The 25,497-nt window shown below is 45.0% G+C and overlaps 1 protein-coding gene across 5 annotated transcripts in view; it reads left to right on the forward strand.

The window, feature by feature from the left end:
- Window positions 1–25,497, forward strand: part of PRKG1 (protein kinase cGMP-dependent 1) — a 362,401-nt gene that overhangs the window by 148,430 nt on the left and 188,474 nt on the right. For all 5 annotated transcript variants that reach the window (XM_014259495.2, XM_005530727.3, XM_088059523.1 and 2 more), the window contains exon 3: window positions 10,065–10,178. In XM_014259495.2, coding sequence (XP_014114970.2) covers window positions 10,065–10,178 — 114 coding nt within the window. The remainder of the gene's footprint in view (window positions 1–10,064; window positions 10,179–25,497) is intronic.

Below are 25,497 nucleotides of genomic sequence, written 5' to 3' on the forward strand. Positions count from 1 at the left end.
GTTGTTCCTACCTGGATGGAGCATCCAAATGGATGCTCCCCAAGATGGTCCAAACTTCCTTACAGCCCTTTGTCTTTTGTTTGAACAAATCAAAGAGCTCCTGCTACGCAGATTTGCATCCCTGGGGATCTCTGTTCCCAAAAATGCCACTTCCCCCTGCTCCAGGGTTTCTTTTCTTTGTGCTTCAGAAATCTTCAGCTGCCTCCTGGGCTGATCCATCCCTGACAGCACAGGGCAGTCTTTGCTGGGGTGTGTTAGCAGTGTTGGGTTTTCCAGAGGAAAGCAAAAGTGAAAAGCAGCTCTGGTGAAATCAAGATTTGAAGGAGGATTTTTGCATGCTCACAGCTGGCCTGGTCCTGCCCTGCCTGAGGTAGGAACGAGATGGTTTTTAAGGTCCCTTCCCACTCAAACCATCCTGGGATTCTCTGATTTGGTGTGGTTTAAGCCCTGGTTTTTTGCCTCAGAGCTGATTCTCAGCTGATGGTGTTTGATTATCTGAACAAGCAGCCCTTGGATGATAAATTCTCCTTTTCTCTCGCAGAATCAAGACTTGATTTTACATATTTGGTTTCTCTCCCTTTCTTCCTGTTTTTTATTGTTTGAATCAAATAATCTCCTACAATTCATAGCACAAATATTTTTTTCCAAATTACTGATTCCCTAGTGTTTTCCTCACTGCTTCCACCATTCCCCTTCTCTGCTGACTGGAGCAAGGTGTTCCTTATGTGGCCTCCAGGGAAACTCAGCTCTGTATTTTAGCACGGGCAAGGCAGAACAATTCTGTTCAATCCAACCTGTCTCCCACCTTTTCCCTGTTTTCCAGTGAATTTTTGGAATTCTGTGGAAGGAACAGCCCTTGAAAAGCTCTGGGAGAAACCACAGAGTCATTTATGGGACAAACAGAGAGGGAATTGGGGCAATAAAGGAGCACTGTCTTTTAAAGCAGTGAAATCATTATTCTGTAGGTGTCATTGTTTCCACGTTGTGGTGGAGCCTGAACCCTCCAGGTGTGTGAGGGTCTCCAAGGAATCCCCACTTTGTTTGCTGCTGACACTTTTCTCATATTCCTGCTTCTCTTCTTGATTGTTCTGGATGATTTATGATCCACTTGGCATTTCAAAATAAAATTTGGGTTGAGCCCCTGATGTTATTTTCCCATCTCTTCCTGAAGGAAAACAGCTCTGAACTGTCCTTCCTTTCCCCACAGGATGCTTTGGAGGTCTTAAATCAGAGTTGGGTGCAAAGTGGACTAAATATTGGGGTGAAATAAGGAAATCCCAGGCATCCATCTCCTTGGGAGGCTGCAGGATAAAATGGGAAGGGGAGCAGGCTCTGCTTGCCCCTTTCTTTCCCAGTGGGATGTTCACTGTGCTGTGAAGGTGGTTGGGAATCTGATCAGAGCTCCTCTTGGAGGAGAATTATTTTTGTTAAATGGGAAAGGATTTGCTTTCTGAATAAATCGTTCCCTTACTGCCTTCAGGGGAGAAAAAGCAGAGTGGAATTCTGAAGTGCCTGTTCTGTCAGGAACACTTTGCTGTCAAAAACTTGCCAAGTTTTATTGACCAGCTATTCAAAACCCCTCATGCCTGGACAAGGAGTGAAAGCACCAAAGGTGCTGCTGATTCTGTGTAACTCAGAAGCTCTTTGCTTGTGTCAGGTGAAAACATTGATTTAGTGGAGATCTTCTCCTGCTGCATCCGAGTCACTCCAGTGAGAGCTCTGCCTGCCCAGCCTTCCCTGCCAGCCCCTTCAGCCTCAACCCAGGAATTTATTTAGCAGGAAAATGTGGAAAATTGGGCAGAGAGGAGCTGTGCTGTGAGAACGAGCCCTGGAATGGTAAATGTGGACTTGCAGTCACTCGGAGCAGTGTGAGAGAAGGGTTTGGCTCTTTGGCCAAACACTGTAGACTGGAAGGATCAAATAAATCCTAATCCCCAGGTGTCCCACAGGTGGATTTACCCAGGTCCTCATGTTATTTACCACAGGAAGGAGGTGTGAGCACGTGTAACATCAGTGAGGGAGCAACAGCCTTAGAAAGTATTGTGGCATTGGAGCATTTGGCTAAAATTGGGCTAAATAACACCCCCCCACACCCAATTATTGTGGTGTGGCTTGAAGGAGGGAAAGAATTCCCTGGTTATTGCAGCACCTCTCCTCCTTCAAGGACTGGCCAGAAGGAGAGGCTGGAAGAGTGATTCAGGATTTGCCCTGAGGAGTTTTTGTGGGATTTCCTTGCAGAGCTGTCGTGTTTGGCACTGAGCTGAGGGATCTGTTCCAGGCAGATTGATGTGTGGGTGTGCACCTGCAGAACAGTGTCAAATATTATGGCTCTGTACATTTTAATCAATATTAATCTCTTATTTCTGCGAGTTACAGCTTCTCTAGGAAGTGGGTTTTAAATATATCTGCTCTTTTATCACTGCCTTTCGAGCACATGATTATCCTGGGTGAAAAGGGAAAGAAGGGAATAAGTTTGTGTTTTTTAAGGGATCTCAGTCTCTGGGTTCTGTCTGTTATCTTTGATATGAGACTGCAGTGACTACATGTCCCAGTATCACTTATCAATCATATATCAAAGGTGATTTTCAGTTTAATTGAAGGATAAATTAAATTTATCCTCAGTTCCTCTGTTTTATTTGTTTGTAGCTTCAATTTTTGTTTTTGGTTGGGTTTTTTTGGTTAACATTTTGACATAAAATCATTGAGGTTGGGAAAAGCCCTCCAAGATTGAGTCCAACCATTAACCCAGCACTGCCAAGACACCTTTAATCCATGTCCCCAAATGCTACATCCATGTGGTTTTTCAACACTTCCAAAAATGGTGATTCCAGCAGCCCCTTCCTATGCCTGACCACCCTTCTTGTGAAGAAATATTTCCCAAAATCCAATTTAAACCTTCCTTGGGGCAACTAAAGGCTGTTTTCTCTCATGCTGAAATGCTTCTAAACTATTTTAAAAAGCCAGGAAATAAAAGTAACAGATCTGAAAAAGCAAGGGAGGAGGTTTGCAACTAGGAAATAAATTTGGATGGCAGGATCTAACAGCTGTTTGGGGCAGGTGAGCAAAATATGTCTTTTCTCAGTGTATTCCACTGGGAACATCTCAGTGTTTTAAGGGGGATTACTTTAACCAAGTGGCTTAGAAGGGCTGTGAAAATGAAACAAATGGGAGGGTTTTGCTCACAAAAGGCTTTAAGTACCAAAAAAGGGTCAGTTTGCACTCCTGGAACTGGAGCCATAACTCCAGGTTAAGAGGTGCTGAACCAAAATTTGGGACAAACACTGCAGCTCAGCAGGGCAGGCTGTGTCCTTCCACTGAGTGCTTGGGGAAAAGCAGTTTGCATTTGGGTTTGTTTGCTTTTGAGATTGAAACTCGTTATTTATCGAGGAAAGAGGGAGGCAAATTAGACAGGTGTACCCTGAAGGGTATTGGAGCTTTTCAAAATTTTATCCAGGGTAAATATGAAACTCATCCCTTCTCTCTGATTACTTTTTGTTCACATCTGGGCTTCAGAAGGACTGGGATAAGGGAGTGTGTGTGAGGATAAACTGCCAGCATCTCCCACTCTCTGCAGATCTTCTTGAGTTTCAGCTTAACTCCTTGAGTTAATGAAACTGAGCAAACCACACCTTCTGTTGCTTTCCCCAAGGATCCCAGACTTCTCCCTCCTTCCTTTTTTCAGCCTCCTGAAGGATGAATCAGGCAGAACTGTTTATTCTGGGATCTGTCCAGCTGAGGGGGAGAGTGTGGGATCAGGGCTCCTTCTGGGGTGACACAACCCTGCGTGTGCCTTTATGCTGAAGGAGATCTTACATCAGCCAAAATTTCTGTGAGTCACACAAGTACCGAGGTTGTGCTGGAGTTCTGGAGGTCACCTCTCCATAACCCTGAGCAGGGATCTATATTACAGTTGGAAAAATCTTGGAAAACCAGGGTAAATATATATATCTGCATATATATATATATTTGTTGATGTTTTATATGGTTTTTGAGGATGCACATCTCCCCTTGGGAGTGGGTCCAGTCCACCTGTAACAAAATATAGTAATCATCATCATCATCATCATCATCATCTTAACAGAAAAAAAATCCAAACTAGTTTTCTGTTCTCCCAGGCAGGAGGCACCTGGAAAAACCAGGTTTATTTTGCTTTGGCTGCAGTTTTCTTGTGTAGGTCACAGGAGGAGATGGTTGGGAGTGCCCATCTCTGTGCAGGCAGAGCGTTTCTTCTGGGATAATTCATTAGGGACTCTCCACCTCTTTCACAGGGAATATCAGCAGTTTGTGATGAGGTGGGGATCAGAGCCAGCTTGGATTGAGAGATCTTGGAGGGTTTTTTCCAACCCCAGTGACTCTGGGATCTCCACAGGCTGCCTCACTCTGGCTCTCAGTGCTCTGTGCCTTCCTCTCATCTGGCTTTTAGTCCCTACCTTTAAAACCCAGGGGAAGCTTCTTTATCCTTTTTTCAGCTGTTCTCAGTTCTCCCAGTCCCTCTTTGCCCCCAGGCTGCTGTTACAGATTTGGGCAATCACCTCCTTTCTTTCCATTCCCTGCTTTTCAAAACGCTCCTGCAGCCTTTTGGGCTGCAGAAGGGTGGGAACTGGGATGGAGCTCTGCTCTTATCTCCACTAATCCTTTCTCTGGAGTGTGCCTTGATTTAAATCCAAGAGGTGTTACTGAAGTCACCGCTTCAGGCTGCAGACGTGCTACATGTTGATTCATGGCTTGAAGCTCAGTTTCAAAACCATTTTTTAAAAGCCAGTGTTAAAAAGCAGTTTTAGGATGTCATTTTTTTGGTAGCAGGTCCCTGCCAGGGAGGTGGGGCCAGCTTGGTAACTACTCTCTGGTTTTTGGGCACCTGAGCAGGGGTTTGTGCTGGTGTCAGACTCTCCTAAATAATCTTTGGCACTGGAAATCCGCCCCCACCTCCCAGCAAGAGGATTTCCAGGGTCTGGTTTTGGGGAGGCTGTCCCGGTGACTGCCCCAGTTCCACCACAGTGGGACTGCCTCCCCCAGAGGGATTGAGAGGAGGCAAAATCAATTTGTTCAACTCAAATGCATTTGCTGAAGGGACTTGTAATGTCACAGTTACAGCTGGAGGTTTGAGAGTCAGAATTCAGGTCTTGCTTCATTTACCTTCCCCTTGGGTTTTATCCAGCAAGGGTAAAGCTCCCCCGAGGGTTTTTGGGAATGGGATATGGATGAGGCTCCGCAGGGTCATCAGTCTCCAGGCTGATCAGCTGCCCCGTGTTCAGTTCCTCTTCATTTCCACAACTCTAAAAGACTGAGCTTTAAACTCCTGCTGCAGGTATTTAAACAAAATAATCCTGGAAAATGCTATCAGAATTTATTTGGCTTTTCCCAGGGAGACATCTAAGTAAAAGTGATATTTTCTCCATATTCAAAGCACTCTTGCAACAATTTGCAGTGGGAAAGGAACTTCAAATTTAGGAAAATACGCATTATTTATTTTTTTTCCTCACTGATATTGTAGTTATTCTGTCAGAACTTTCTTGAATTTGGGTAAGGGAGAAACCCATCAGGGCTTACATTTCCCACACACACAGGGGCTTGTCACTGTGTTGAAGGGTAACTTGTGCTTCGTCTCAGGTGCCATTTTTGAAATATATTCAGCCTTGTTCAGGAAAATCTGCAGATCCAGAGTGATACTTCCTAAAGAAAACTTTCTACAAACAATCATTCCTCAGTTTTCAGAGCAGAGCTTGAATAGCATCCAACAAATCAAGCTGCAGTCCAAGTGTGAAACAGGCACAGATGAAATCAAATATTGAATAGTCATTCATGAATCCTGCACTGAATTGAGGGAATCCTCCTCCCACCCCTCCTGGCATTTTTGGAGTTGTGGGATGAAATTTATATCCTAGGAATACATGAGCTTGTGCTGAACTCTGCTTTTTTACATTCTTCACTTTCCACTAGGAGCGTTTGTATTTTTTAACCTGGCATGGGACTGTGGTGAATAATCAATGCCTTCATGGGAGAATCGGCCTTTTTTTCTCCCTAAGGGTCCAGGGCTTGAAGAGGGCCCAGTAATGTGAATAATACTAAAATCCAGTGCTCTTATCCCTGTTCCAAAGGCACTGCTGGGATAGACAACTGAAAATAAGGAATTAGGCCTTCCAGGTGTCACCTGGGTATGGAGAAATGCAAGGTAGGAGTGGCCCTGGCTCATTCCTGCTGTTAAAGCCTTTACTGCACAACAGAAGAAACTCTCTTATTGTACAAAAATCCACTTGGGGTTCTCAGGTACTCTCTTGGATATTCTTGTATCTTTAAAATTCAGATTTGTTTGGATTTAGGAGTCACGGAAGATTTTGGCTTGAAGCAGCAAGTGCCCTTTCCCCTATGCTGGGAGAAAAAAGGGAGAGCTGATAATGCATTGCAAAAATTTAGTCTATTATATAGATTACACACAAGCTGACAAGTTCCTCAGGTCAGCTTAATCTGTTTTCTTCTGTGCAAGGGAAAACGACCATTTAATTATATGGGGAAAAACATGGTCCTCCTGATTGAGAGAGTCACATGAGTGCAATTTACTTTATCCCTCCATTCATTTGGGGGACATGGATGCAGTTCAGACAGGGATGTTATTTCAAGTTTAATTGGGTGGGCTAAGAGTGGCAAAACCCCCAATGTCCCCATCAAAACAAAACCTCTGTGGTGGTGGTGTTGTAAGGGACAAAATTGATCCTTTGCTTTGTTCTTACACGCTTCATTCATCTGTGTTTTTCTTCTTCTGTGGTTAAAATGATCCGTGATGAACCTGGCATCCTGGGAGGTTATTCAGGAATTCACCAGAGCACAGCCCCTGGCACAGGTTCCCCATCCCTGCAAGTGTCCAAGGGCAGGTTTTGGATCACCCTGGCATAGTGGAAAGTGCTCCTGCCCATGGCAGGGGTGGCACTGGATGAGCTCAAAGATCCCTTCTAAACCATTCTATGATTTTCCATGTATAGCTGATTTTCCAGGAGCTATTTCCATGATTCCTGAAACTGGGACGAAGATGCACCAGGAGTAATTCAGCGTCAGCCTATTCTAAACAGGGCTGTGATAAAAATCCTGCCTTTAGATTTAATATTGTGAATATTTCCCACTCTGAAGTGGAACACTCCACAGCCACCGAGGGGAAGATTCCCAGTGGCTGGGGCACAACCCCGTGAATAATTCCATGAATAATGTGGACCATTATCAGTTTGTGTTCCCAAACAAACACCAGTCTTAGCACATCTTCATCGGACCGGCTCTGAAGTCAAGCAGCCACTTAGCAATTAAAACTTTAATTTAATTTGCAACTACAATGTAATTAGCAGAGTTTAATTTGGGAAAGCGAGGCTCTGGCTGAGAGGCCCAAGGCTCAGGGATGTGTTCTGGGGACCAGGGCAGCAAGGGGAGCTCTGTTCCCTCTTGGATTTCATGGAATATCCCCAAAGATCGTTGAAGTCCAACTCCTAGGACTAGTTTTTAATAAGAAAAGCTTACTTTAATGAAGTTTTAGTGAACCTCCCAGAAATCTTGCAGAGCAACAGGGTGAGGTGAGGCTGTGGCACAGGTTGCCCAGAGTGGCTGTGGCTGCCCCATCCCTGGAAGTGTCCAAGGATAAAGAACCAAAGAACTGAGACTTGGATATCTGCAGGACTCAAAATATTTTGAGTTCTGCATGGTTAAAGGGATTTTTGGAGGTTTTTCTGTTGGGAGCAGGCTGGTGGATGGTGGAGGCATCGATCTCTTTTATTGACCCTTAACTCTTGTCACCTTCTCATGTTCATCCTGGAAAGGGAATGGCTGGAGCCCTTGGAACTGGGGAACTGAAGACACTTAAGATTTTCATTTTATGCTCTATTTGAAAAATCATATGCATTGCCCATTGTTATGGAATAACTTCTTACAGCTGACAGAAAAGTGCATTGTTTGTATGCCAGCTAAAGCTCCCCAAAATCAGCTCAAGCTTTAAATTAAATATAATATTGAATTCAATAATGCTCAATATTTAGACTGAAATGCAGCATTTTCTGATTCTCCTGCCTGGAGAGAAGCATTTCTTGCATTATTTAGTATTTGTCTGATGGAGATGCCAAGGCAAGCTGCAGATGTATCTCCATTAATTGATCAATATCGTGTTGTATTTCATTTGGTTCCTTTATCAGGTTGATACAGCAGAACAATTTGTTTGCTCCATGGAAAACTGCACTCTATAGGCTGCCAGGTAGGAAAAGAAAATGGGAAAAATCCTCCAGCACTGCTTTGAATTCCATGAGAGGTGAATTTTGCTCACGTTCTGGGCATCTTATGGTGAGGTGTTTAATGTTCCAGATTGCTTAGTTACACAGCAGGAGAATGGGAGGCTTTCTCCAGGACAGTAAATTATAATTAAAGAGCACATTAATTACCAAACCACAGAACATCTTTTATCTAGTCTTGCCAATACCTACAATATTGTGCTGGGAAATCTTCTTGATACTTTTAAAACAAGTATTTTAATTTCATCAGCAATATGTTTCTTGTGCTCCCCAATACTTGGGAATAATGTGATCCCATCTGTGCATTACTGCTCAGAATTGTCCATCTTTCTTTGGAACCCATGAGCCAAAAGTTAGGAAAAGTCATTCCCTTTGCAGGTTTTTGTTGTAGAGCTTTATCCAGCAGAGCTTTTTGCAGAAAAAGCTGCTGAAACTCAGTTCTATTAAACAAAAAATTACGTTCTTCAAAATAATTTAGAAATCTCTGCAGTGTGTGAGGCACCACTAAAGGTTGATATTGCTCATTCTTGAGAGAAACACTTCTTTTTGTACTTCTTGTTAGATTGATACTTAAAATGAAGAAATGAATCAAACATTTATTAAAATAGTCATAAAAATTAACTTGTAATGAAGATATTTGAATCCCCCCCAACTCTGCTATTCTGTATTACAGAAAACACATTTTACACTCCCACAGCCCAGCTAACCTTTAGGTCATAATATGTACCAAACAGCCACGATAGGCTTGATAAATAATCATCTTTTCCAACCTAAATGAATCTGTGTTTCAGTTCTCTGGTTGTATTTCCTGATCCCTGGAGCTGTTTCCCAGTTTGGGGTGTCAGGGAAGGCTTTTTAGTGGTGCTAGGATTCAAAACCTTCGCTCTTTTCCTTCACCCTTTTTTTTTTTTTGGTGGGAATAACCCTGTGGCCCCCTCATACCTGTCCCCTCTTCTTTCCCTTATCTTGGCTCATTTTCTTCAAATCTTGCTTTTCAAACCCTCCAATATTTAAAAGATTGGTCACTTCCAACCTCACAGGTTGGTCCTGAGCTCCTTTCTCTCCATCCAACCTGGGATTTTAACCCCTCCTCATGCTGCATCCCTTCCTGGTATGGTGCAGGTAATCTGATAAAGCAGATTTCCCCTCATAAAATGAGATATTCAGAAAGGCAAGGGGTGGAGAGATGGGAATTAAATAATAGCCACGGGTCAGAGTAATTTTCTTTTTGATAATAGTTCTGTTATTCATGGATGAGTGTTCTCAGGGATTAGTTTCTCAGGGAAAATGAGCAAAATGACACCGCCGTTTTCATGTGTGGTGGTAAAGACCTAAATATTTTTCTTTTTGAGCACAGAAAAATTGGGGTAAATTTCACCTGAAAGTGTAAGAGGTGAAACAAAGTTCACACTGACTGTACTGACTGTACAGATGCTCCACTAAAAAACATTCAAGTGTTGAGAAGTTTCTGTATGCAACAGTTGGTTTTAATCTTGTGATGAGTTTATGTGCTCTTCTTCATAATACATTTAATTCCTCTTGAAGTTGTAGGGCTCTGGAGATTTTTGTTCACAGTATGGAATCCCAGGATGTTTGGGATTGGAAGGGACCTCATCCTCTTCCACCCCCTGCCATGGGCAGTGACACCTTCCACTATCCTGGGTTGCTCCAAGCCCTGTCCAGCCTGGCCTGTAATCAAATACATTTTAAAAGTTAAATCAAAATAACATTAATCTTCCTTTTAAAATGTCTGAAATTACGTAATTGCCCTTTTCAAATGGTCTTTTTCTCTTCTTTTTCTCACAGATGGGAAGGTTGAAGTGACAAAAGAGGGAGTGAAGCTCTGCACCATGGGACCTGGCAAAGTTTTTGGGGAGTTAGCCATCCTCTACAACTGCACCCGGACAGCTACTGTCAAAAGTAAGAGCATTTTAGATGTTTTTTCATCTTTTCACTTGGAAGTTGCAGCCTCTTTTAGATGTTTCTCAGTGAATTCAACTCTTTAGGGCATGGATTTTGGTATGGAATTTAGCCACTCTGTGTTGAAGAAGATGCAGAGGAAATGCTTCATTCAGTCACTCAGGTTGGTCCTACCCCACGCAGAGGAGCCTGAAAATTATACCACAGTTTTCCTTACAATTCCTGCTGAATCTCATGGTAATTATTTTCTTACTGCTTAGAAGACCCTTTCTGGCGTGTGTAGGTTTTCAAGGAAAACTCAGTAAGGCAAGCTCAGTTTTTGCTGAGGACAAGTCATTGTTTTCCCACTAAGCTGACTAAAATGAATCAGGAGAAAGAAAATCTGGATGGTACTTGACCCCCCGCTCTAAACTCCTCAACACTTTTCCTGTTACCTGTTTTCTTTTATGAACGTTCTGGGCAAAGGCTTGGCTTGCAGAAATTAAGCAGAGGAAATAAATCACATTGCTTATGTACTACTTAAATAGGTTTTTGTTTAAATTCAGATGCAGAGTTGAGATCTGGGATATAGGATATCACTGTCCTCCTTGATCTTGAGGACAAGTTTGTGGTGGCATCTGAAGCAGAGGGAGATAGTAAATAGTTGTGTGGTCTTAAGGTGCTGTGGGGGAGGAGTCAGAAGGGTACAGATGGTACAGAATAATCCAAACAAGAGGTACAGACTTGAATAATGCAAACCTGTGGTATTCTCGTGCCAGAATAATGAGCTATGCGAGTCCCTGCTCAGAAGAAAGCCTTTTCCAAATACCTAATTGTGCTTCACAAAGAGAGAAAGGAAAGGAACAAATGGACAGGAATGAGAAAGCAGGGACAGATAAGTGGATTATTTTCTGCAGGATGTGCTGTTCTCTGTAAGGCTGAAGGACATGACTGATGTTCTCTGTTCTCACCTGTGCAAACCTTGCCTTTACACAAGTGCTGGGTACCTCAGGTGATGGTGAAAAATTCAGAGAAGCAGCAGGTTTGTGTGATAAATACAGCTGGGGAAGGCTGGAAAGAGCAGAGGGAAAGGTCAAATCTTAGAAAAGGCAAAGAGAAGATGGCTGTTGTTTATTTCCTCTTAGGAATGCAGAGCTAAAAGGCACCTGATCCTACATTCCCACGAGTTGAATCCCACATCACCACTCTGTTCCTGTGGCCATTCTCACCTGGCTGTGCAAGGGACTCCCACAGGGAATTAATTATACACTGCAGGTTTTCCTGATAGTTTTCCTCTTAGTGCCTTTTCCACGGCCTCGGGCTCCCCTCCAGAGTGGCACTTGGCATTCAGCTGTCCCAAATCCCTCTGTCCTGCTTAAACTGGGGGCTGGGGTAAGGTCACTGTTCAGAGAGTCTCAAGGAAGAGGATTCTGTGTTCCTCCTTCCTCTGGTCCTTCCCTGGCAGCATTGTGTAATTAGAGTTCTGCTGGGTTTTAATCTCTTTCCCAGGGCCAGCAAGGGACTTTGAGGAATTTTCTCTCTAGTTAGTGCACAAATGAGTGCATTTGGGGTTGTAATGAGCTTGGGGAACTGCTGCAGCTCACCCTCGCTGAGCTGAGGGTGTGGAGGTGTTCACGTCCCCTCAGGGCCTGGTATTGACTTAGCTGATCCTACACAGCTTCAAACACCTGCTTGTTCCTTCGGGAAATGAGCAATAAATGTAGGAAATGCCTAGAAAGGTGAGTGGTGGTAAATACTCCATTAAGCCTGGGGATAACTTGGATCATTCCAAGGTTTATTCCCAGAGAAATGGAACTGGTGACTGTAGTGAGAACAGACAGCGCTGGTGGTAAAGAAGTGTCAGGGAACATCATCCAGCTCCCATTTGGAGAAACACTCAGGGCTTCCCAATTTTCAGGAGAGAGCTGTCCATCATCTCCAGAGTGTCAGGAGTGTGTTTTGATGTGCCTGCTTGTTCTTCATTATGAGGACATTAAGAGCTGCTTTCTGAGGATGAAGTTGCAGCAGAGGCTGAGTGAAGGATGGATTTATTGGGGTGTGGAGCTCAGCGTTGCAGCTGGGCCATAATGAGGTGTCAGCTGAGTTGACATCTCCTCCTGGATCTGGGCTTTATGTGTACCCTGGCTTTGGTTTGTAAATAATAAAGATTTTAGTGTCATTATTCACTGTTAGTCTACATGGGCTCTTCAGCTCGTGCTCACTCTGCAGGAGCAAACTTGAACTATAAATCACTGGAGGAAGGGCTTTGTCTTTGCAATAGAATTTAGAAGATGTTAAAATTTAATGATTCTGATCTGACTCCTGTCTCATAACGACCCCTTTAATACGGCACTCCAGGGCTTTGAAAAGCCTGCCCCAGGAGCACTATCAACATATTTTTTCCCTGTTATTGCAGTCTTAAATAAAAGCAGAGTGGGGTTTGAGTTCAAGGAGGGCCTGGGAAGAACCCAGATTTGGGTGTTGAGGAGCACCAGGGAAGGCAGGAACACATCTCCTGACATGTGGCCTTTTTAAAAAACAAACTTACACTTTTTGACATCTGATTTTTGTTTGGTTATTCTGTAGTGTTTGCTTTACATTTCCAGATATTAGTGGGGTGTTTGGGAGTTTTTTGTTTCGCTTTTTCTTCTTCTGGTAGAAGCTGGTCAGTCTGCTCTAAGTATGGAGCTTACTGACTCCTTGATGTTCACAGATCACCTTCCATTGCACACTCAGTGAAATCCAAATCAGCAGCTAATTTCTCCCTCTCTCTGTTGATTATCCAGAGTTCTCAAGTGCCTGTGTGCAAACCTGGATACTGCTTGCAATTCAAAGCAGAACCACAGACTTTCCTCCATGATTCCAACAAATAATTAGGTTTGGAATGAGAAAAACACCGCTTGCTATGGCTGCACCTAAAACGATGTCTCTGATCCTCTGTTTTTAAAGACATGGTTGGAAAAATGATCTATGAGAGGTCAGCAAAAAGACAAAAAAGACAGAAATCCCCCCAGATGAATTGAGGTTGTGTTTAAAACATTGCAATTCTTCATTTTGATAGCAGAAAAGATGTGGGAGGAAGTGAAATTAATCTGCTCTTAATATTGTGCAGAAGTGCTCATTCCTCTTAAAGAATAATGCGTGGAGCAAAATTTTGCAGGTGATTTAAGGCAGATTTTGTGGAAGGAGCAGATTCTTCATCCTCTAAGGATTTTCTGCTTATTTTAGAAATGGTCTTAGCACCCAAAATGGATTCTCTTGGGGGTAAAATTCAAATAATACCATCCCCTAGAAACATCTCTGTGCGAGACTGATGATTTCAGGGGCGTTACACTCCGCACCAAACCGTGTTTTTAGGAGAACTCTTAGGGAAAAAAAAAAAAAAAAAAAAAGAAGCAAGCAAAAGCTGAAGTTATTAAACTCTAAATTATGTAAATCCTTTTGCTGGCCCTCAAAAGGCAGCACAAGAGTCCCTCAAGCTGCTGTGCTTGCCAGCTGCACTAATTGTACAAAACCCAGCGCGGTGCAGAGGGATTAAGGCAGGAGCTCAGCCCTTCCTTGCCAAGCCTGGATGAGTTTGAATTTTCCACTGCTGTTTTTGTTTTAATGGAGTCCTGTGCACTGCTCACTGCAGCCCCAGGAATGACAGAACTTTGTGAGGAGCTTGGTAACGTGGATAATTTGTGAGGAAAAATAAGGCAGCAGTGAGTTGCCAATTAAAACTGCAGAGACTCGTTAAAAGCCTTGCAGAAGGATGTTGCCTTTAGATGTTCTCCAACAATTACAGGAGCCAGGGTAAAGTTTGTTCAGCTCTCCCTAAAACACACTTTGGAAGGAAGTTGACTTTAGATACTCAGCTGTTTGATTAAAATCTCTCTGATATTACATGGAGATAAGAAACCTGGGGTGGCCCAGCCAGTCTGGTGTTCCTGGTGGGAGATAAATGGAATATAAATGGATATATCCTGGGAGAAGGTAATTTAAACTCACCCTTCCACTGCCTGTATTTTTCTGTGACCTTTACCGGTTTTGTAAGTAATGTGACAAAATGGGATTGATTATTCCTCCAAGAAGATGATAATGAGAAAATTATGTTGAGGACAATGGACAAAGTGTAGCAGGAGTTCTTTCCCCCCCTCTTCTTCTTCAGGAGCATCTTCAGGATGACATTTCTGTGGCTTTGGAGACAGAGGCACAGGAATGGGTGGTCCTAACTGAAATTTTAACTGAGGGGCAGACTAATCCAAGAGAAATAAAGAAAACAGAATGGAAAATTCATTCACCTCCTGGGATCATTGTGTACCTGAAACATCCCCAGGCGTGTTGGTTGCCCAGAGAAGCTGTGGCTGCTCCTGGATCCCTAAGTAGTGTCCAAGGCCAGGCTGGACAGGCTTGGAACAGTCTGGGGTAGTGGAAAGTGTCCCTGCTCATGGCAGGGATGGCACTGGATAGGCTTTGAGGTCCCATCCAACCCAAACCAGTCTGGGATTCCAGGATTCACAAATTTCCCAGGATCTGCTTCCTGTCCCCCTTTCTAAAGCCTTAAAGGAGGTGCTGAAGGAAGAGGTGGGGCAGCCCCAGCTTCTCTGGGCACCCTGTGCCAGGGCCTGCCCACCCTCCCAGGGAACAATTCCTTCCCAATATCCCATCTATCCCTGCCCTCTGGCACTGGGAAGCCATTCCCTGTGTCCTTTCTCTCCATCCCTTGTCCCCAGTCCCTCTCCAGCTCTCCTGGAGCCCCTTTAGGCCCTGGAAGGGGCTCTGAGGTTTCCCTGGATCCTTCTCTTCTCCAGGTGAACACCTGGAGGTTCTGGCATCATGAGCAGCTTTAAGACTGGATATTTATTTATGGGAAAAACTTCCAGTGTTAAATCCATGTTTAAAACCTCTATGGACCTGTATGGCCAAGCAGATAAAGTAACAATAAATAACAAAGCCCTGTTTGTTGTGTCTGATACAGGAGGAGGGTGATCACCACACCAGGGAAATGAAGAGCTTCCGTTGTTCTGGAACACTTGTGGAAATAATTTTGTTGGTATTTTTCACATTGATTTAATTGCAGAGTGGAATGAGCTGAGATCCCATCACTTAAACACTGTTATAAAGACATGATGACTTTCTCTGTGCAACCCTTGAAGGATTAGTTAATATTAGAAGCAGATGTCAGATAATTAGTTCATAAGAGCTCCCATTTCATCCCTTTTTATGGATGTCACTGAAAATGTTGCTGATGTTTGAAATATGGCCAGAGCAGCTGTGAGAAATGAGGTGACTGAACTTTGCTGTCGACAGTAAAGCTTTGCTTTGGGCAGAGTTTGATAAACAAGGGGATGCAATGGAATATTTGCCATAAATATTAATTTATGGGTTCAGTGACAAGTGGTCTTTTCCCAGATTAAAATGCAACAGACAGCACAGGGGCTGGATTTGCCCCACAATGTATAAAATTTATCGACTATTAAATAGTTGAATATGTCTAGAATAAGTCTAGAATAAAAATTCTAAACTATTTCCTGTTGGTAACTGGGGAGCAAAAAGTCACTTGGCACCAAGACAGACCCAGAACTGATCAATTTGTGTTTCAGAACCAAAGCAACCTTCTGTTCTCTAAAGCCACTTTTAGAAGCTCCTTGATGACATGAAATCACCCCAAGCTGCCTTTCCTGCTGTCCATGAAAGCAGAGTTTGTAAAGATTATTTTGCCCATTGTAATTCAATGTTTCTTTCTGAGAGGCACTGGATTAATTTAAATGTTTGATTGATTGTATTGGAGGAGTTGTGCTTCCCTGTATCTCAAGTCCATCACTTCCAGTGAGCTTCCATTAAGGGAATCATAGAACAATCTCCCTAAAATAAGCTCAAATATGGTACTATTCAGTAAAAGTTACTCAATTTCTGTTGCTTTCAATGAGGGTGTAGCAGCACCACCTCCACTGGCTGATCCCAGTTTGGATCATGAGGATCCTGCTGCCTGAGGCAGCAATGGGCTCCAGGTCTCCCCAGCCCACATGGAACAGGAGGATTTTTTCCAATGTTAAACCTACCACAGGTTTCATTGATGAGTAATGTTTATTATTTTCCCCCCATGTCTTTTGTAGTACTGTGGAGTTATTGTGAGGAAAAATGTGTATGAACAACAATACTAAAATTATTCTTTTAAATTTTCCACAAGTATCACATGAAGCTTTTCTTGCTTTCCAGGCCTTTTTAGCTATGGCAAGGTTCAGAACAAGGCAGGGCAGCCCTGGCATTGGCATCTTCCCCTGGTATCTGAATGTCCCTGGAAGAGAGGAGACAAAATCAGGGGAAATCAGAGAATCCCAGAATGGTTTGGGTTGGAAGGGATCTTAAAGCTCATCTCATACCACCCCCTGCCATGGGCAGGGACACCTTCCACTGTCCCAGGCTGCTCCAAGCCCCAAAGTCCAGCCTGGCCTTGGACAGCTCCAGGGATCCAGGGGCAGCCCCAGCTTCTCTGGGCACCCTGTGCCAGGGCCTGCCCACCCTCCCAGGGAGGAATTCCTCCCCAATATCCCATCTATCCCTGCCCCCTGGCAGTGGGAAGCCATTCCCTGTGTCCTGTCCCTCCATCCCTTGTCCCCAGTCCCTCTCCAGCTCTCCTGGAGCCCCTTTAGGCACTGGAAGGGGCTCTGAGGTGTCCCTGGAGCCTTCTCTTCTCCAGGTGAGCATCCCCAGCTCTCCCAGCCTGGCTCCAGAGCAGAGGGGCTCCAGCCCTTGGAGCATCTCCATGGCCTCTGGACTCCAGCAGCTCGAGGTCCTTTCTTTGTTGGGGACCCCCAAGTTGGAGGCAGCTCTGCAGGTGGGGTCTCACCTGAGCAGGGCAGAGGGGGAAAACAGGGAAGGGCTGGGCTGCTCCTCCAGCCAGGAAGCTGAGCCTAAACCAAACAGAGCCACTGTGGAGGCTCCTGCCCTGCCCAGCTGAGCTCCTCTGATCTCCGTGCTGATGTGTTCTGTGGGAGTGAAGGTCCCTGGAAGGTTTTTAGGGGCATGAAGGTGACTTTGCACACGAGGACTTCACCCTCCTCTGCTGCCAGGGGTGAAATTGCAGCCTGAGGGACCAAGGAGCTGCTTTGTAGTTGTAGATGTTTTGCAGACAGTTCCTGTGTTGATAAAAGAGAATCTTTTCATTATGCAGCATTCAGCATTCCACCCTTATTGCTGCTACTCTTGCCATTCTTTGATTGCCTTACACTTTGATAGTGGGGCTGTTGGTATCTTGTCTCCATTTCAGGGATGTTGTTTGAAGTGGGATTTTTTACATGGCCCAGGCCTTGTGGGGAGATGTTTCAAGTGAGGAGAAAGCTGTGCAGGGCAGCTCTGTGTTACTGCTCTGATAGTTTAAAATACTCATTAATGCTACACAGCAGTTACACTTCCTGAAAGAAGCAGAATTCTGGAGAGAAGCTGAAAATCCCAGTGTGCTTTTAGGGATTGTGTGGTGTCTTACCAGACTCCTTGGCCTTTTCAGCTGCAAATGCTCTGGGACAAAACAGCTGGCATCTCTTCCATGGTATCGACCTTGTGATCTTAAATCCGTTTGTTTGTGGCAATGATGCGGTAATAATCAAATTGATGGAATAATTATAATTCCAATAATAACTACTCCCATGATGGAATCATTGCAGCTGGAAAAGACCTTCAGGATCATCCAGTCCAAGCTGTGCCTCATCCCCACCCTGTCCCCAGCCCAGAGCACTGAGTGCCACGTCCAGCCCTTCCCTGGACACCTCCAGGCATGGGGACTCCAAACCTCCCTGGGCAGCCCCTGCCAAGGCCTGAGCTCCCTTGCCATGGAGAAATTCCTCCTGGTGTCCAACCTGAGCCTCCCCTGGCACAGCTTGAGGCCGTTTCCCCTTGTCCTGTCCCTGTTCCCTGGCAGCAGAGCCCGACCCCCCCTGGCTGTCCCCTCCTGTCAGGGAGTTGTGCAGAGCCAGAAGGTTCCCCTGAGCCTCCTTTGCTCCAGGCTGAGCCCCTTTCCCAGCTCCCTAAGACTGCCAGTATTTGCTCAAGTTTGGGATGCTGAAGAGGGCTGTAGTTTACTTGTATTTATGTGCTCTGAAGTTCCCTAGAAAAGATGGATTTCATATTATTTAAGTGCCAGTGTTAAAAGCATTTGGATACCAGATAAATTGACAAAACTGCAGATAGGCTTTTTAATTTAAAAAAAAAAAAAAAAAGCACCAAACAAGCTCTCTGTATTGCACGTTTGAAAAACTCATTATATTTCATGAATTACATCTTCTCTGGGATTGGACTCTGAATTGCAGTGCTTTTATTTATCTTTAGGCTGCAATAAAACCCATCCAGACAACAGAAATGGTGACAACTGCATTCACTTCTCTGAAGTTATTTGCAAAACCCTTTAGTCCAGAATATCAAAGTCAGTAGTGTTTGAAATGGGTTTGGTGAAGCTCTGCTCTGCCCTTTGCAGCCTGTGCCTGACACCCAGCTGGAGGAAATGAGATTTAAATAGTGTCTCTTTTTTAATTAACTCCAGGAATGAGGAGCGTGGGGAGAGGCTCAGCTATGTTTTGTTGGTTCTTTGTTTTTTCAGCGTAGCCCAGCGCCTCTGTACACAGCAGAAGGCGCAGGTGGCACCCTGAAGCTGTCTTCTCTTTTCCTCTGACATGTCCTGGACACCCTGGATTGCTTTTCTGATGGGAATTGAGGTGAACTCCAGACACCTGAAGCAATCTGACAGCACTGGGAACTAAGTGCAGAGATCTGAGCAAGGCAAAGTCCTGGCTGCCTTTGAAGAGCTAGAATTGTCTTTATTTCTTGTGTTTGTTTTTCAGCTCTGAGGTTACCCTGCCTGACTTACCTGTTGTAGAGGGCAGGAGCAGAGGCTGATTAAATTCACACAGCTTAGCTGATGAGGGTCACAGGAGCTGCCTGCAGTGGGATGAATTGCCTGAGTGGGTGTGAAAATGCCACATGGTGGGTTTGTCCATGTCACCAGCCCCATTTTGGAAGGGTTGTGCCCAGATACACCTGAGCACCCACGGCAGAGACACTGCTGGGATGTGCCTCTCCCGCCTTCCTGGCCCATTTCCTCCTTGGGAAGGCACATTCTCTACTTAAAGGCTGCTCAGCATCTGATTAGATGCTGTATTCCCTGTTGGAGGAGTCTCTTGAACCTCTTCAGAGTCCTTTTTGTTCCTTGAAATTCTTCTGTCTCTGCTTTTGTAATCCTTCATCATTTCTGAGCACTGCTGTGATTCTTCCATTGCGAGAGATCCCAAATACAGACTTATTGGTGTCAGATAATCTCTGCTAACACAGCACAGTTGGCTTTGTTTCTGGGGAAATGGAGGGAATTTAGGTGAGTTTAGTTGATTTAAGGAAGCAGATGAAGGCTGCCGTGCTTTGTGTGTGAAGAAGAAACTCAGGTGCTCTGCCTGTGGTAACCAGACACCTCCCTTGATCCTGGGCTTGTGTTGGTTGGGAAGGACCTCAGGAAAGCTTCTCCAACCTCTCTCTGGGAGAGGGTTTGTCAGGCAGTCTTGGCTTTGTCCAACAGGCCTTGGCACCCTGAAGGTGCCCTGACCCAGAGGGACCCCTGCTTGGAAAAGAAGTTTTCCTTCATGTCCAGCCTACAACTCTCAAACTGCATCTCCTGAGCACTGTCCCGAGTTAGCTGGGAAGTTTGGGAATGGCAGCTCTGTAAGTGCCCTCCTGGGAGGGGTGGGAGTCAGGGATCCCACCTTTGCTTCTGCTGCTCCCTAGGAGACGAGCAGTGCCCATCTCCTGTTATTCCAGTGCACACCTCTGTGTCCAGGGATGCAGGAGCTGCTTTGGGAAGGGGTCTGAGTTAAACATTAACCCCCCCCTACATGCTAAAACCCCCTCTTTGGGTGATTTTGGGCCCCAGAGTGCGCTTTTCCCCACAGCTGGATGAACGCTGGCAGGAGGGAGGGGAGTACATGGGAATGAGACCTGTAGGAGAGTGGGAGAATGCTCAGGTAGAGGTGACAAAACAAGGGAAAGTGTTTAAAATCCTCTTTATTCTGCATTATGGTGTTTAGGGAAGATTTAACAGCTTTAAAGTGCTCTTCTGTTTCAGACTTGGAGCTGTTTGGACATGGCCCAGTTTGGGTGGGGACAGCGGGGGCCCTGCAGAGCTCATCCCCATCGTCCCACCTTTCCCAGGGGATGGCATTTCCTTTTATCAGAGGGAAAAATACACCTGGAGTGAAGCTCACAGTTTCAGATTGAGTTGAGATTTCTGCTTTGTTCTGGAAGCTTGATTTTGGATAAGCCCTCCCACCCTTTAGCACAGGTGTCTGGAAATCTGGGATAATTTGAGATTGGAAACTTCCTGGGAAGGGGCTGGTTTATCCCATACAATCAACACTATATGGGGATTCTTAGCTGTAAATGCAGGTAATACTTATTTGTGTGCCATTGCTGATGACAGTTCTGTGATTGAACAAAAAAAAATCTGTGCCTGCCCCATCCCTTGATGTGTCCCAAAGCCAGGTAGGATGGTTTTGGAGTCTTAAAGGGGATTTTTAAAAATCCACTTTCAAAATGAAGGATTTTGAATCTTCAGAGAGCCAAATACTTCAGTGTTGGCTGGGATTTTTTTAATTTGGCTGCACAAATATTTGCCTGCTTCAAATGAATTGTAAAAGCTTTATGGTGTTTGCTTAATCGCTGGTGCGTTTTTAATTGTTGCTTGACAAACATTGTAGTATCTAAAAAGACTCAGTAATTCCCCAGCTTTATAGAGCATTGGGAAAGGAGATAATCTTGTTTTGGCTGCAGCTGCTGTAGAGTTTTTTGGGGTTTAACAGAAATCCTCTTTCCAAGTCCAGGAAGATGATGGTGGTGGCTGTATTTAACAGCTAATATTCAACTCCTGCTCCATTACTAAAATAACCCCCCTTAATTATGGGCAAATAAAATGCTTCATCACTCCATCAGCTACTGCAAGAAACTGGGAGGCTCCCAGGCTTTGCTGTGCCCTCATTTCCTCCTGGTTATTAACAAAAGCATGGCAAGACATCAGTGACAATGTATTTTTCCCTAATTAACCCCGTACAAACATATTTGCTTCCAGGATTGCCATAAATATTTGTGTGGAATGAGCTTGCAGGCAGGTCTGGGATACACTACACAGGATGATCCTACACTGCTGTGGTGCTTCTCCCACATCCTCATAATCCAGAGCCCCAGGAGCAGCTGGCAAGGCAGGCTTGTCCTTCAGCTGCTTTTGGAGCATGACATTTGGGGAGGAGAAAAGCAGGGATGTGCTGCACTGTCTCCGGTGGGAATGGGAATATATAAGAAATAGATGTAAAGCCAGGCATGGAATCAAGCAGGCTCATTAGCACAGTGCCCCCTTGGGCTTGCTTTAATGTGTGTTTTAATGACTTTGTCATTAGTGTCTGGAAAAGAGTGGTTCCATTCTTGCTGGATTAGTGATGGGTGCTCCTGAATCCTGCACTCCTGGGGTCACTTCCCAAATAAATTGGTGCATTTCTAGCACACTGATGTGTTTATCACAAAGATGCTCTGGTGCCAATCTATCAGCCAGTAAAAGCCCAGACTTCAATGGGTGTGTGATGGCTCTGGCTTTTTATTTTTCATTTCATTAAAATCCCAGACTGATTTGCGTTGGAAGGGTCCTTAAATCCCATCTATTCCCACTCCTGCCATGGGCAGGGACACCTTCCACTATCCCAGGCTGCTCCAAGCCCCAAAGCCCAACCTGGCCTTGGACACTTCCAGGGATCCAGGGGCAGCCACAGCTGCTCTGGGCACCCTGTGCCAGGGCCTGCCCACCCTCCCAGGGAACAATTCCTTCCCAGTATCCCACAAATCTCACTTCTTCTAGTTCAGAACTATTCCCCTTGTCCCATTACTATCCAACCATGGAAACAGTCCCCGTCTCTCTTTTCTGTAAGCTCACTTTGGTAGTGGAAGGTGCTTTAAGGTCTCCCTGGAGCTTCCCCTTCTCTGTGCTGGGAACATGGGGAGGTGGCAGAGATCCATTGACAATGCACACTTTTAAATTCCTCTGGGGAAGGTTTACAGCTGGGATCAACCAGGAAGACTGAGCAGTTTCTCAGGCAGGGAGTTTTTTTGGAGGATGTTGTATTTGGAGGAGCCAATCTTAATTTTCCAACTTTGTTTGCAAATTAAGTCTTCTTTTCTGAGAAAACAAAACTAACATTATGAAACTGTCTTTATAAACAGTTTGTAATTGCTTTAATCTGATAAAGGCAAAGCGTTCCCAGCTTTGTCCTTTAATATCAATTAATATCAATTTATCCTTCAACAGCATAAGAGGAGAACCTGGAGAAGAAATGATTCCTCGTGAAAAGAAACACTCATTTCCATATTTCTTCTCTCTTTTTTTAATGTTCTTTCGTAGCTAATGAACTGCTGTGGGTTTGTGTGGGCCATGAGCATTCTGAATTCATTGTGTGTCTGCTCTCAGCCCTCACATTAGGGCTGGAACAGCGTTAAGGCCTTTTAATCACCGCTGTAATTCCTGCTGCAGTGGGGTGTTACAGCTCTCAGGTGTGATGGGAACAGAGAGCTGACGCACAGTTGTGTGAATTCCTCCAAACCCAAATGTTCCAGGCTGTTGGAGATGTGCACAAATAATCCTCCACAAATAAAATGTCCTTGGTGATCTAATTCTTGAGTCCCCCATGCTTTGGTGCTGGGACAGGAACAGGCATTGGTGGCTTTGGGAGCTTGTGTTTGTGTTCCAGCCTGGGAATGGGTGAGGCCCTGCCACTGGAAACACTTCAGAGCTGCATCTCCATCCAGGAAGATTTAACCTTGACATTAGAATATATTAGAATAACCTAACATTATTGATTCTCTGCAAGCTGCTGAGGTTTAAGCTGTCATACCCACACAAGTATCATGGAATCTCAGAATGGTCTGGGTGGGAAGGGGCCTTAAAGCCCATCCCATTTCATCCCCTGCCATGGCCAGGGACACCTTCCACCACCCCAGGCTGCTCCAAGCCCCAAAGTCCAACCTGGCCTTGGACACTTCCAGGGATCCAGGGGCAGCCACAGCTGCTCTGGGCACCCTGTGCCAGGGCCTGCCCACCCTCCCAGGGAACAATTCCTTCCCAATATCCCATCTATCCCTACCCTCTGGCACTGGGAAGCCATTCCCTGTGTCCTGTCCCTCCATCCCTTGTACAGAGTCTCTCTCCATCTTTCTTGTCAGCCCCTTCAGGCCCTGGAAGGCCACAGTGAGGTCAGCCCAAAGCTTCTCCTCTCCAGGCTGAGCAATCCCAGCTGTCCCAGCCTTTCCTCCCAGCAGAGCTGCTCCATCCCTCTGATCATCCTGGTGCCTCCCCTGGACTCTCTCCAGCAGCTCCAGGTCCCTCCTGTGCTGGGGACAGCCGTGTGTCTCAGGGGTGTTGGCAGGACACACACTCCAGGAGCGATTTGTCACTGGGATCTCCACAAGGTTTGCTTAATGAAAGAGGGAGGAATATTACTAATCCCAGAGGTTCTGCTGTGGGTTTGAGTTGAGGAATGTGCTGGTCTTGTTATACCCTAAACTGACATCAGCAGCCTGATGCCATTTAGAGATTCCAGCATCTGATACATTCCAGAGTCTGCTGGAAACACCCCAGAAATCCTGGGGACTCCAGCTGGGGCTGAAAATCACAGTCACTCAACTCCACATATTCTAAAATTAGGAATTCTAGGCAGCCAAGGTTAATGACATTAAAAGTCAGCCTCAGCCAGCCCTCCTGAGGAGAGTGGCCTGTCTGGGAGACCTTTAGTGGATGAATTTTGTTGTAATGTGGAGTTATTTTGCAGCTTCTCTAACTTATTTTCCCCAAATATTTGTCAAGTTGCATGTAATATTTCTGGAACAGGGGAGGCATTAACCTTTATTAACCACTGCAGAGACTGAAACTCGTAAAGACTGACGGGATAATTAAGGCAACGTCTCGGGGTGACTTCACTGCTCCTCAAACTCCATTAATTCTTACGACAGTGATGAATTTCAGTGCAGTAATAATTAGTTTTTCTCACTGTATAGAAAAACATTCTGTGAATTACTGCTGTAAATTCACTCTTTATGAGTCCAGAGACATCCGGACTCATCAATGATCCTGCAGTTATTTCCACGTCCCAAGAGATTTATGTGTGTTGGAATGGCAAAGATTCCACAAGCTGGGACAAACAGCACAGCTGAATGTGCAAACTACTCCTGTCATGACACCAGCAAGGGAATTCTGAATGCCTTGGGATAGGCTGGGCTTTCCCCCTTGCATTTATACCCTGCTGGAGTTAATCCTGGCCACTTATTAAATGCTTGAGCCTTGAATAATGAAGGTGTGATTTCCAGTTGAGGCTTTGGGAATAGATTCATTGGGAAAGGCTTGTTCAGCTTTTCTCTGCTCTCTTTGGGAACTGTTCTGATCAACATTAAAAGCTAATTGTCACATCCATTCAATTAATCCTCTCAGAGCTATGGATAGTGCATGGAACCGTGGGATACCCTGAGCTGGAAGGACCCACAGGATCATCCAGTCCAGCTCCCAGTCCTGCACAGACACCCCAACAATCCCGCTCTGTCCAGACGCTCCTTGGCACCTTCTGGGTTTGCATCCACTTTGGATCAACATCTTTTCCTCCTGTTCTGTTTGCCTGCGGTTTCCAAGCCCACGTGAGGTGTCTGTTGGAAGCAAAAGGGATGGCTGCTGGGGAAGGAGGATTCTAAGACCTGTGCAGAGATTCTGTGTGTGGGCAGGCAGTAGGAGAGCCTCAGAGCTACCACAGGTTTGAGCACACACCAACAAGGGGTTTTGCCTGTCTGGAATAAACCTGTAAACCTCTAAATTGATGCAATGCAATTCCAGGTTGTGTTTGTCAGAGGAGAGAATTCCTTGCTGATAAAATCCTATGGATGGTTTATCTCGGCAGACAGGGAGAGGACGGTCTTGTTTTAAATCGTGTGCATTGATGTTGTGTGGAGATTATTTTGTGTTTTGTGCTGAGAAATTTAAATTTGTGCTGGGAGAGTTGGGATTGTTCAGCCTGGGAAGAGGAGCTCTGGGGCTGCCCCTGGATCCCTGGAAGTGCCCAAGGCCAGGTTGGATGGGGCTTGGGGCAGCCTGGGATAGTGAAAGGTGTCCCTTAGCACGGGGTGGGTTGAGATGGGCTTTAAGGTTCTTCCCCACTCCAGCCTTTCCCTGTTCCAATAATTTATGTATAATATAAACCCTTTTTGCCTATGCAGCTCTGTTTTTAAAAACAATTTTCCAGTCTGAATTGCTTTTCCTAAACTCTCTGCAAAACCTGTGTTTATAAAGTGGATATTAAAATGG

The sequence above is a fragment of the Pseudopodoces humilis genome, chromosome 9 (genome assembly GCF_049639895.1).
Source record: "Pseudopodoces humilis isolate 2021_Gansu_Grassland_sample_001 chromosome 9, ASM4963989v1, whole genome shotgun sequence".
Lineage (NCBI taxonomy): Eukaryota > Metazoa > Chordata > Aves > Passeriformes > Paridae > Pseudopodoces > Pseudopodoces humilis.